The sequence below is a fragment of the Papaver somniferum genome, unplaced genomic scaffold (genome assembly GCF_003573695.1).
Source record: "Papaver somniferum cultivar HN1 unplaced genomic scaffold, ASM357369v1 unplaced-scaffold_107, whole genome shotgun sequence".
In the NCBI taxonomy this organism is placed as follows: Eukaryota; Viridiplantae; Streptophyta; class Magnoliopsida; order Ranunculales; family Papaveraceae; genus Papaver; species Papaver somniferum.
Genome location: NW_020619603.1, coordinates 13,421,558 through 13,432,831, shown reverse-complemented (window position 1 = coordinate 13,432,831; position 11,274 = coordinate 13,421,558). Strand labels below are relative to the sequence as shown.

The window sequence follows — 11,274 nt, the reverse complement described above, 5'->3', positions numbered from 1 at the left end:
TCGTTAATTACAAAATGAAATTGTAGTCGGAGGAAGACTGGTTTATAAAGGACAGACTTCGTGTATACTTGGAAATATAATAAAGTTTTGATACTCCATTATTATTAAGATTTGATACTCTTTCATATTTAAACATGGCATTTATGAGTATATTTAATTTATATTATATGATAATAAGATCTTTAATGCCCACTCAATGGTGACATATATCCACTTTGAAATGCTTTTGACATTTTCTAGTGATCCATCATAAGTGAAAATATAATTTGAATCGTTTTTCATTCCCAGAAAACAACAAAACAGTATTCATTCATTAAATCTCCATGCATTGTCACTGCCAAGGGTGTACACCACGATATTTACCAAATTGGGTTCTTTATGTAGCTGTTGCAATAGTACAACTTTGTACTCGTTCGTTGAAGGAAGGTAACCAAATCCTGTCCACCTTTTTATATACAGACCAGACCTTTTGATAGGTTAAATTTAATCCTTAAATTTTAGGAATCCCATCTTACTTAAACTGCTTCATCGGCTAATCTCCACCTTCAGCGTCCTCACCTTAAACCAACTCCGTTATATTCGTGTATTTTTCTCTCACAATTGTTTCCGAGGTTGATTCTTTTGGATCATAAAAACGGAGAAAATAAGTATTGTAGCTTAAACTATCGCCACTCTTCCTAAAGGCTAATGGTTGTCCTTGGGAAGTCTAAACTCAGAAGTCCAACCCGATCCGGAAGCACTTCACGTATGAAAGTTCTCAGTAACCATAATCAACCCTCTTCCATCTTGCCACCAATAAAGAGCTCCATTCAAAAACTCACCTGGTCTGTTGAAAGTACTGTAATTTCCGTCCTAGATAAGGTTAACTTTAGAATCAAATTTTGCAACATTTCTCCATCCATGGCCACTACCAAGTGTATACACCATGGCCTCTAAATAGCAGGGGTCTTTATACAACGCGAGAACTTTGTATTCATCGGTTGAAGGATGGCAACCAAATCCGCTAGACCAATAACTACGATGACCAGAACTAGTCTTACGTTTAGGAAGAATAACACATTCCTTTGTCACGGGTTTACAAATGCAAAATCTATTGTCCTCCATATCGCAAAGACATATCAGACCATTAGTCGAACCGAGGATCGAAGACAATAAACGCATAATCATTCTCAAATGGAGAGTTATTTTGATCCTTCTAATTTTAGTTCCATCAATGGGTGGCTTATGATCTATGATTCTCAAGATATTCAAAATAGTGGTGTAGTTGGGGAAAATACCACAACTACACCGGATGAAGTGATAAGAACACTAAGTCTAAGGTTTGAAGATGAACTTAAACATTAATGATATTACCCCCCTTGACACTAAATATGATCTTCACACAATGTTTATATTGGAAGTATGATGTTATTATTAATATCACAAGTATTCATACATAATACAATGGAAATGACACTACAGGAAAATATGCATTTAGTAACAAATATTTTTGTCAATGAACTACCTTGTTTAGTCAGTCGAATAAAATTTGGAACAAAAAAATATTTGTCGTCTAATCATCGTCGTGGAAACTTCTTTTGGTCGCGGAAGATAATTTCGGTGACACCAAATATTATGTCGTTTTATATGTTTTTCAATGACTAACATAAATTGTCTTGAAAGTAAAAAATTAACTTTAAAAAATTAGGACATCAAAAATTTCGCCGTTGTAAATCTATTTTTCACTAACAACTATTTTTTGTCACAAACATATAAGTTACCCTAACAACAAGTTATTTCGTCAGCGGAAATTTTTTGTTGTGTCTAAAAATTTTTCACTCTAAAACATACTTTCGAGCGACTATTCTTGTTCCTGGCAGAAAAAACATGCTAGCGTTAACATTTTATTTCTCACCTAAAGTTTATATCGTGGCGAAGTATTTTAGATGCAAAAACAGTATGGCGACAAAATCCTGTCTCGTCGCAGTTAAAAGTTTTCAACAACCATTGGATATTGTCGCCCTATATATATTTAACGACAAAACGGAATAGTAGTTACAAATCATTGTCAGTATAAGTAAATTTGGTGACTGGTGAAATACTCTCCGAACAAATCATTAGCGACGGAGAAATTCACAACAAGTTTCGGTTGTCATCCATGCTTTCGGTGACAATTGGAAAGACAAAAAAAATATATTTGCCGCAAAAAGAATATCTATACTAATAATTTTGATATTCGGTACAAGTGAATATGTTTCATGACTAAAAAACTTTGATGGGAAAACATTTGTCACTAAAGGACCATTTTCTTGTAGTATTGGAAGCCAACTCTACTGGCTCTCTTCTAGTGATGGTTTTAACTCTTGTTTCTTGACTGAATTCTCTTTCAACCTGCCTCCTCTCTCTTCATTATTTGAATTCTTATATAGCCAAATGTCATGGTAAAAGACAACAGGGTTCACATGCTAAGTCTCTGCCTACTGATCTCTGCTTATTCTGTCTTACTAGCCAGGCTTTGGGGGACGCCGCTATCTTTCGCGCCGCTGCTTCGTGCTCATCTTGGCGGACATCGTTTTATGCTTGTCGTATGGTTATTCTTCGTATATATTTATTCTTATCGCATAATTATTCTTCGTCCGGTTTCTCTCTTCGTTGTGTTGATGATTATCTTGGTTTGGACGAGGTTATGGGTTTTCCCTTGTGCGATATTTCGCCCCTACATTTTTCCTCTTCTCGCGTTATTCTTCTGTAGGTGGAATAATGCGAGAATCCTTTGGTCAATTCCTCGTGTCAGACCCGCGTGTTTGCGGTTTCGTCCTCTTTGGGCGGCACGTCTATACTGCTTTCCTTCTGTTAAATATAAGAGAGAGGTAAAAAGAAAAAAAGTTTTTATTTTCTTACTCCCCTCTCTTTCTTACCTGTTCATCTTATTTTTTCGAATTCTTTCTTTCAGCTTCTCTGTTTCTGATATTCATGGCGGATCAAGAGGTACCTGTTCCTTCTGCTGTTGCTCCATCACTTTCTGGTAAGTTTTTGCCAATTGCTATTTTCCCTCAGCCATTTTCTATTTTGCCTCAATTGCTTGTTTTTTCATGAGTATGATTCTCCTTTTGGCTCTGTCGTTAATTTAACATCCCCATATTGATTCCCTGAGTCAATAACAGTGCAAAGCGGAAACCCGCTAAGAAGTGGGTTGATGTTCTAAAAGAACATCAAACTATCCTTGAGGAGAAGGGATTCACAATTATTGTTCCTCCTGGTTCGTCACCTGCTGTTCCTTTAAGCGAAAAGGAGATTTTGGAGGGTTCATGGAGCGCGACCCGCATGCCTATCGCGTTCGGGCAGTTAAAAGTTGGTCTTCTGCTTCCTCTTTTTGATCCTGAGACTCCTTTATTCTATCAGATTCTTGCAAGGATGGATCGAGCCGCTTACCAACTTAGTGGTGACGCAATTCGCATCATTCGTGAGTTTTCGCTTAGAGCGACCAGGGTTGGGAAGTCTCTATGCCCTGACGTAATAGATCCTTACGATCCAGTAGACTACACTGTTGAGTCCTTCTTTCAACAATATAATGTGAAGTGGTCTATGAAGGATGGTTCGCGTTGGGGTATTCGTTTAAATAAGGCGAAATTGAAAGAAGGAGCGAAGAAGCTTATGTTCATCGTGGAGCATAGCAACACGAATTCCCTTCTTCGACATTACAGTGATCCCAGTTGGATGAATTTATTTTTGATTGTTGAGGGTCCTCTTCAATGGGGTAGTAACGCAGATGGGACTCCTCGCACTGCTCCAGATGTCTCTCTTGTGGGACCTGATGCTCTCGCGTACTGTCCTTAGAGATTCAACTGGCCAAACAGAGAAGATTGTGTATGGGCGCCTTCTTTACCCTCTGATCCTTCGTTTTCTGTATATCCTGTGTTTTTCTGTATCTCCTTTGGGTTAATAGTTGGCGAGAGAGTCCACTTCGCTTGAAAACAAAGCGAAGGCTGCTACCAAGAAGAAGAGCAAAGATCTTGCTGATGCGAAAGCGGGAAAGAGATCTCCCCATTCAAAAAAGGTAATGTGTTTGTGCCGTTTTGCAAATGTGTCTTTTTTACTTTCTGTGGCTAAGTCACTCCTCTTATATTTTAGTCCATTTATGAAGGGGAGGAGGTCGAAGATGGAATGGATGAAGAATGTAAGAAGGGCGAAGGTTCTGAGGACGAAGGTGGAAAGTCTGATCATGAAAGTCCCCCTGTTTCGCACAAGTCCAAGAAGGCGAAGACTAGCAAGTTTATCCAGACTTCCACTAGGCCCAAATGCATGCTAAAGGGTAAATATTTCATGAACGTGGTCAATCCTTTAACTCTGGGATCCACCAATCCGTCTGCCTCGGCTAAAATGGTTGGATCTGTCGAACTGTCTTCACTTAAAAAGCTCTTCATTGCATATTCCGAGAGAGGAATGGGTTCGAGTGGAGTCACGCATTCTTCCCATGTGGAGATGTCTGAAAAATCTTCTTCCCAAGATGTTGGCATAGATTTTGCTTCAAAGTTAGTTTCCATTGGTCAATTTTCTGTGTTTGATCCTCATCTTGCTGTTGTGCGTGAGATGGCACTGAATCTCGCTTCTCTCCCTTCTTCTGATGCTTCTCAACCCGGATGGGAATTCCACTCCGAGCTTTCTCTCGATCGTCACCTTGCATTTGACTATCTGGTAAGTTCTGTATTTGATAGTTCTTCATTTCAGCAAATTGCGTCATTTTATTGATATCGTTCGTGTTACTTCTCAGAACATATGTCGCTCGAGTGCTCAAGTGGAAGATTACCGTAGATTGAAGATTCAGAGCTTACCGTATTACTAGAAGTTGATAAACATAGATTCCCAATAATTCTCTATCAACAAATCTTTGGACTTTATTGATTCCCAATAATTCCATATCAACAAATCATACAATGTTGTAAGGAGAATCCAATCTTCCCCTTCCACCATGTACAACCTAAATTATAATGTTATGATATGCAGCAGGTAACCAAAACTCTAAAAAAAAAACTGGGTTTGCTAGATTCATAAATCAAGAATAAAAATCGAACTTACCACCATGAAACCGTACCCCTTTCTTTGCTAGGGTTTCTCTGATAGGGAACTAATTTCTCCGGAACAAATAAAAATGGGGAAATCAGGGGAAGAGGAAGAGAAAATAGAAAATGGGGAATTGGAAGAAAAAAAAACTGAATTGGTGGGGAAACTGGGGTGTGCTTTCTCGAATCTTCACTCCCACAATTACAGTAGGCAGTGGGAAATATGGGGATTGAGGTTAACTAACCACCAAATTCACTCTGATTTTTTCTCATACACGATCGTAAAGGGGAAAGAAGAGATGGAGATAAGATTTACTCCATTTAGATTTAGAACATCAAACACGTGTATTTTATGCACACCGGGAAGGTCAAGTTTATACTTGTGATGATTTAGCCACGCGTCCCTTAATATTCCGAGACCATTAAATACCTACGATGTGGAGACACGGTTCACACAGATCTCGAGACGAAAGATATGATGAATGGTCACGGGATCTCAAAACACCGTGTCAAACAGAAATTTAGTCACGGTTCTAGCTTAAACCGTGACAACGACAACCGTGACCATAACCCCTTATTCTACTAGTGTTGTTCAATTGTTTAGAAAACATAATTGAAATCAAATAGGTTTGATTCACTAGAATCCATCGTGGACATTATAGACACGGTTTGAAAAGATTGCATTCCTTACGATTTAAATGCACAAGTCCATGAACCGACCGACTTGACAAAGTAACCAGCATAAGTATGCGTACGGGTATGCGTACTTAAGCAACCGGATTTGAGTTTGTTAAATTTCCAAACTCAGCAGAAATTTTCGGTTCAAAAACTTCCTCCAGTATGCGTACGATATGCATACTTAAGGTGACTCAGTAGCTTAGTTGGTTAGAGCGTCCTGCTAATAACGTGAAGGTCGCAGGTTTGAGACCTGCATGGACCATTTGTTTTGCTATGTTGCAGAATAGATAATAGCACAAATTAATGGTTCCCAATCTCAATGAACCTTGGTGCTGATTTTTTTTAGCTATTGATATGAAAAGCAGAGATCGCATTAGTATCTTCCTTTTAGGTAAAGCACTCTTGACTATAAACCAAGCATGCCATACGATGTACTCCGACTTTCAAAATTAATTAACACCTAGGTGCGAAATTCTGAACCATTGTTCCATGATGGTTTTTAGATAAGTTTTACAATGAAATTCTAGATTGGTTAGGATTTCTGTGCAATCTGAACATACATTCATTATTGTACTCAAAATCTCACATTGCAATTATTGGTCTCTGCCAAACTCTATTCGAATGAAGTATGACCAATGGCAATGGTAATAGTCGAGATTTCACGGAATAATGGCTAATGATTTGTGGCTGGTATTGGGACATACATGCAGGTCTTTCAACCCAATGTATTCCCTCCTTTTGCAATGTGGATTTGTAACTAGAATTCTCTATTTGTTGAAAGCGACCTTGAATGGCTGATGTCCTTGGAGTCATTGCCGAACCAAATCTTTTGCGCCATTTTTTTTTGTAAAATCTGTTACTCTGCAATACTACATTGATGTACCATAATTACTATTTTAAAAGAAAAATTACGAATCCATTATATACTTGGACTGCAAAGAGGATTGAGTTCACTAAACATAACTGATATAATTATTACTTATGGTTCTCTGTCTCAGTTGAAATACAAAATACGATTTAAACGAGAAAAGAAATTTGAGCCGTCCATATAATGCCTTTCTTATTTTTGTCTTCCAACAACTTTTATTTTCCCAGAAACAATGTTCGCCGCTCAATCACAAGTGCCACCACCAGGTCCTCCAAAGTGAAGGATGGCGTGTTCATCATCCCAAAATGAATCATAAGACCCTTTACAATCAACTATGGACTGAATCTTGGGATAAGGTACCCAACGGTCGTCCTTGTCTTTATATTCAAGTTGTTCAAAATAGCCAGTGTGATTGTTAAACCTATCTGGTCTATTACCACTAGCCATTTCTGGCATCCCGTCTTTTCCAGATTTTACGTGACCACCCCAGTAAATATAATCGGCACCAGATTCAAATTGAGGGAATAGTTCTCTTGGCCAGTAACCAACTTGAATCTTGTTTTCAAGCATCAACCACCAGTGCCCTGTTTCACGTTCCTGTTAATGCAACATGCACATATTACTTAAAACACAGGGTGGTTAGGCCATTGGTGCAACAAATGGTTAAGGCTTATTATTAGATAATTGTTACTAGGAGAGAGTCAAAGGTAAATAAAGGCTATAATGTTTACATACCCGAATAATGCTCGATATAAGTATATACTGGGTGCCTCCAATAGTTGATGTGTTAGCAACGGCCATAGCAGGGGTATAATGTTGGTCAACTTGTACAAATCCAGAGCAAAGAGTATTGTAACATCCTGTATTATGACCACCATCACCCTGATAGAAAAACGAAAAAATTACCATATCCATAAATCTTCCAAGTCAAAAACTGACCAAAAAGATAAATGCTGTAAGGTTTACTATCAAAAACTTACAGTCCAGTACGAATAAGTTGAAGGCCGATCATCCCCATATAATTGTGGATTAACCTGATAGATGTAAGTCAAATAAATTACAAGAACAAAGATGGAACAAAAACAGTTGTTTTTAGAAGAAACTTACAAATGAAAAGTAGGATATCTTTGCACCCTACTTACTGGGAATGCGGAAAATGGGATTCATGATACAGAACTGTTTAATTAACAACATGTATATATGTATTTGTGGCAAACGCCCTAATATGGTTGTTATAGAAGAAGAGAGATGCAAGAGACATTTGGAAGCAACGGAAAGACAGGTAGGGAGGTACGTTTAGATGTAAAAGCTAGTGAAGTGCAATGGTTTAATCTTTTAATAACATTCTAATGTGATGGTAATTATTGTTATTTAACTGTAAAACGAAAACAAATAGAGAAACTAATACTCACTGTCCATCCAAATCTGATTTCATTAGTCTGGTCTGCCGGGCCTGCTGTTACTGAAATTTCAGCCCCGCTAAATTGGTCGGGATTTACTTTGGGATGCCACACATTTACTACTCCAGTGGCTCCAAAGATTTTCTGGTCTGATGTTTGAAGAGTACTACCTGCTCTCTGAAAACAAGCAATTTTTGCAGCATAAAAAAGACAGTTTAAAACATTATATGATAAAAGGATTCACCACTAATAATTGAAATTGCAAATACAATTAGAGTTATTTTACATACATATTCATCGCCTGGGGCGTTGGAAGTGGAAGATAAATATTTGGCTCTCAAAAGATCTTCTTTAGTTGTCCTACGAATAGGAACTGTTCCCTTTGGGCATCCTTCAATTCGACTCATTAATGTTTCCTTTGGGCTTCTAGGTGCAGTTTCGACTTTTTTCTGAAAGTAAAACTCAACCATTAGACCATATCCATAAATTAGGATCACAAAATATTACCTAAATATTAAACGCGACAAAAAGAAATCAATCGATAAATGCATCCGTCTATATTAATCATCATTTCTATGACCAAAAAGCTGCCTAACAAGGAGTAATTAAGCACAACAAAAATCTTACAGATGGAGAGACAAAAGCATTACCGGGATTGCATGTTTCTTCAACAATGGATTATCAAATGCAGGTTGCTTGTGGAATTCAATGCAGTCATAGATGACGCCCCAACGGGTCTAGTATGCCATAACAACCAAAATAGTAAAATCATTAGTATCATTTTATTTTTCCGTAGATTCCACATATATATATAAATGGGTATACACATCCATGTGAAATAGTAAATTTCCCCGTAAACCATCTTGGCAGAGATCACTAGGCCTCATATTCAGGATACCTTTTCTTTTATTCGGTGTTCTTTTAATCTCACAATACTATTCTTTACCGACCAAAATTATGAACAGGAAGAGCAAAATCAAAATTGCAAAATCTAAGACTGATAACATCATGAAAAGAAACATACACTGGACCAAATACTTACATGTATTGTTTTGATAGGTGGTTTGTTTAGCATCTGGAGTTGTCTTTCCACCTCCAGATTTTCTTCCTCGGTTAATCTACTAGCAATATCCCTTACTCCTTGTACTTGTATAACTACATGATATGCCAAAAACAATCCAACAAAAAGTGGTACGAAGCTAGTAATCTTAAGACCAGAAAATGGAGCCATGTAAATTGTTTTGACCAGAGAGCAGAATCGTTAATTACAAAATGAAATTGTAGTTGGAGCCTTGGAGGAAGACTGGTTTATAAAGGACAGACTTCGTGTATACTTGGAAATAAAATAAAGTTTTGATACTCCAATATTATTAAGATTTTTTAATTTTTTTTTTTTGAAGCATTATTATTAAGATTTGATACTCTTTCATATTAGACATGGTATTTATGAGTATATTTAATTTTATATTACTCCTATATGATAACAAGTGTTGCGCATGCCCGTGCAAAATGCACGGGCTAGTGTCCTAATATTGCTCCCGGTTTTCTGTTTACTAAGAACTGAATTTTTCTTTGGATCGATAAAAAGAATCTAGAACGGGATTATGTAGCGGGTAAGTCACATTTAAGGCGTAAGTATGAACTACTAATTCTTTTTGTACTTTCACTTTTCATTTTAATCTAAAAATTGGTCAAATTGAAGAAAAAAAAATTAACACTTTTCCAAAAACGGAACGAGTATATACGATGCCTTAATTTTAAAAAAATATTAATAGGTCAGATAGTGTCCTATGGTGTCCTAACCATTGGCATGATTATTTGTTGTTCCAGAAGTAACTTTTTTGTCCTTTCTGCTCCTCTTACAGTTCATTCAATGGTTTAACTTGTAAGACTGAAAATTTCTATGCCATCCACGTTCCACCAAATCTTGTTTAAACCTACATTTTTGATCACGGGAGAAATTTTGCGATGTTGACATATTTAAACAGGTACTTCTCGGGTGTTGTTCTGTTGCAGAGCTCGACATTAATATGGGATTAATTAGGAACCACCGAAGTGTGTCCAAAGAAATCCGATGAACTTTTTTGTTTACTGGTAGTAACATCTCTTCTAAAACCCTTCTCATCAATGATTGTTTCAGTGGTCAACCATTTGGCATAGTGATTGGAACATTATTTTTACCATGCACCGTGAATCTGGACTCGTAGTTCCACATGGTTTGTGAATCATGTACTCGCAAACTGTCTCAAATGCATGCCATAAAGTTATAGCTCCTTTTTCATTAATTTGATTTTACAACTATTGCCCTTTCCACCTCTTCAATATGGATTTTATCATGGAATATCGTAGGTTATGTGACATATCCACGTCCTAATTTTTTAAGTAATTCTCATGCCACTATGTCTTCCATGTATGCATCCTTCCCTAATCATCATATAAAAAACATTCATGAACAAAAATTTAATCAAACGATCAATGTTATGACTTACCATTTCTATATTACTATATATGTTGAAGGGATTCTTGACTTTCCAGCTTTGTATTTCTTTTTGGCTAATGCTCATTCTTCCTTCCATTTTATTAAAGTATTGAGGCATCCAAGCTGCAGGATCTTAAATAACTCAACCATGTGGGACTAATAATCTCAACACGCCCCCTCACGTATAGTTTCGGGTCTTACAAACACGTGGACAATTAAATCGGGTGACGCGGAATAAAAGTGCGGTCAACTGACTCGACACAAATAGTCTGCTCTGATACCATATTAAAGTCGGTGGTATCCAACTCAAAACCAATTGGCTATAAGTGGAGAGGCCCTAATAGATTATAAACTGCAGGATCTTAAATAACCCAACCATGTGGGACTAATAATCTCAACACATTTCTAAGTTCTTCTTTCTTTTTTTTTATCTTTCGTTGGACTACTTCCCACTTTGTTAACCTCTGTTAACATAGCATGCATCTTTCTCGTTATTATTACTCATGGAGTTTGTCTTCCTCATGTGAGTTGAGTTGTACACCAACGGCCAACCCTGTAACTCAATCTCTCTATTTCTCTATCAGCCGATCACGATGAAATTAGATGTCGTTTTGATAGTACGAGGAGATAGACTTGACTTAAATTATGCCATTGATAATTTCTCCCTTACTTTCGTATCCCTGTAAAACAAACTGTAAAAAGAATACCGCATTAATTAGTTCTCTATTTCTCGAATTTTAGCTAATCGCTAGTTCACAAACTGCCTAACTATGACCACATTACTATATCAAAAATATAGGTTCATAGGTT

General features: G+C 37.1%; 1 protein-coding gene across 1 annotated transcript; it reads right to left on the bottom strand.

The window, feature by feature from the left end:
* Nucleotides 1-6,655: 6,655 nt before the first annotated feature.
* On the bottom strand, nucleotides 6,656-9,243 carry LOC113327686. Its single transcript, XM_026574832.1, has 7 exons — nucleotides 9,028-9,243; nucleotides 8,636-8,722; nucleotides 8,276-8,434; nucleotides 7,998-8,162; nucleotides 7,566-7,619; nucleotides 7,321-7,467; nucleotides 6,656-7,182 (listed from the first exon to the last, which is right to left on the bottom strand). The coding sequence occupies exons 1-7, from the start codon at nucleotides 9,214-9,216 to the stop codon at nucleotides 6,829-6,831; spliced, it is 1,155 nt and encodes a 384-aa protein (XP_026430617.1). The 5' UTR covers nucleotides 9,217-9,243; the 3' UTR covers nucleotides 6,656-6,828.
* Between the last annotated feature and the right edge of the window lie 2,031 nt (nucleotides 9,244-11,274).

What these genes read in the sequence shown, in the direction of transcription:
- LOC113327686 (XM_026574832.1), bottom strand. Translation starts at nt 9,216, where the DNA reads ATGGCTCCATTTTCTGGTCTTAAGATTACTAGCTTCGTACCACTTTTT. An exon ending in TGAAGAAACATGCAATCCCG is followed by an intron (nt 8,435 to 8,635) that starts GTAATGCTTTTG and finishes TTTTACTTTCAG; the next exon opens with AAAAAAGTCGAAACTGCACC. An exon ending in AAATCAGATTTGGATGGACA is followed by an intron (nt 7,620 to 7,997) that starts GTGAGTATTAGT and finishes TACATCTATCAG; the next exon opens with GTTAATCCACAATTATATGG.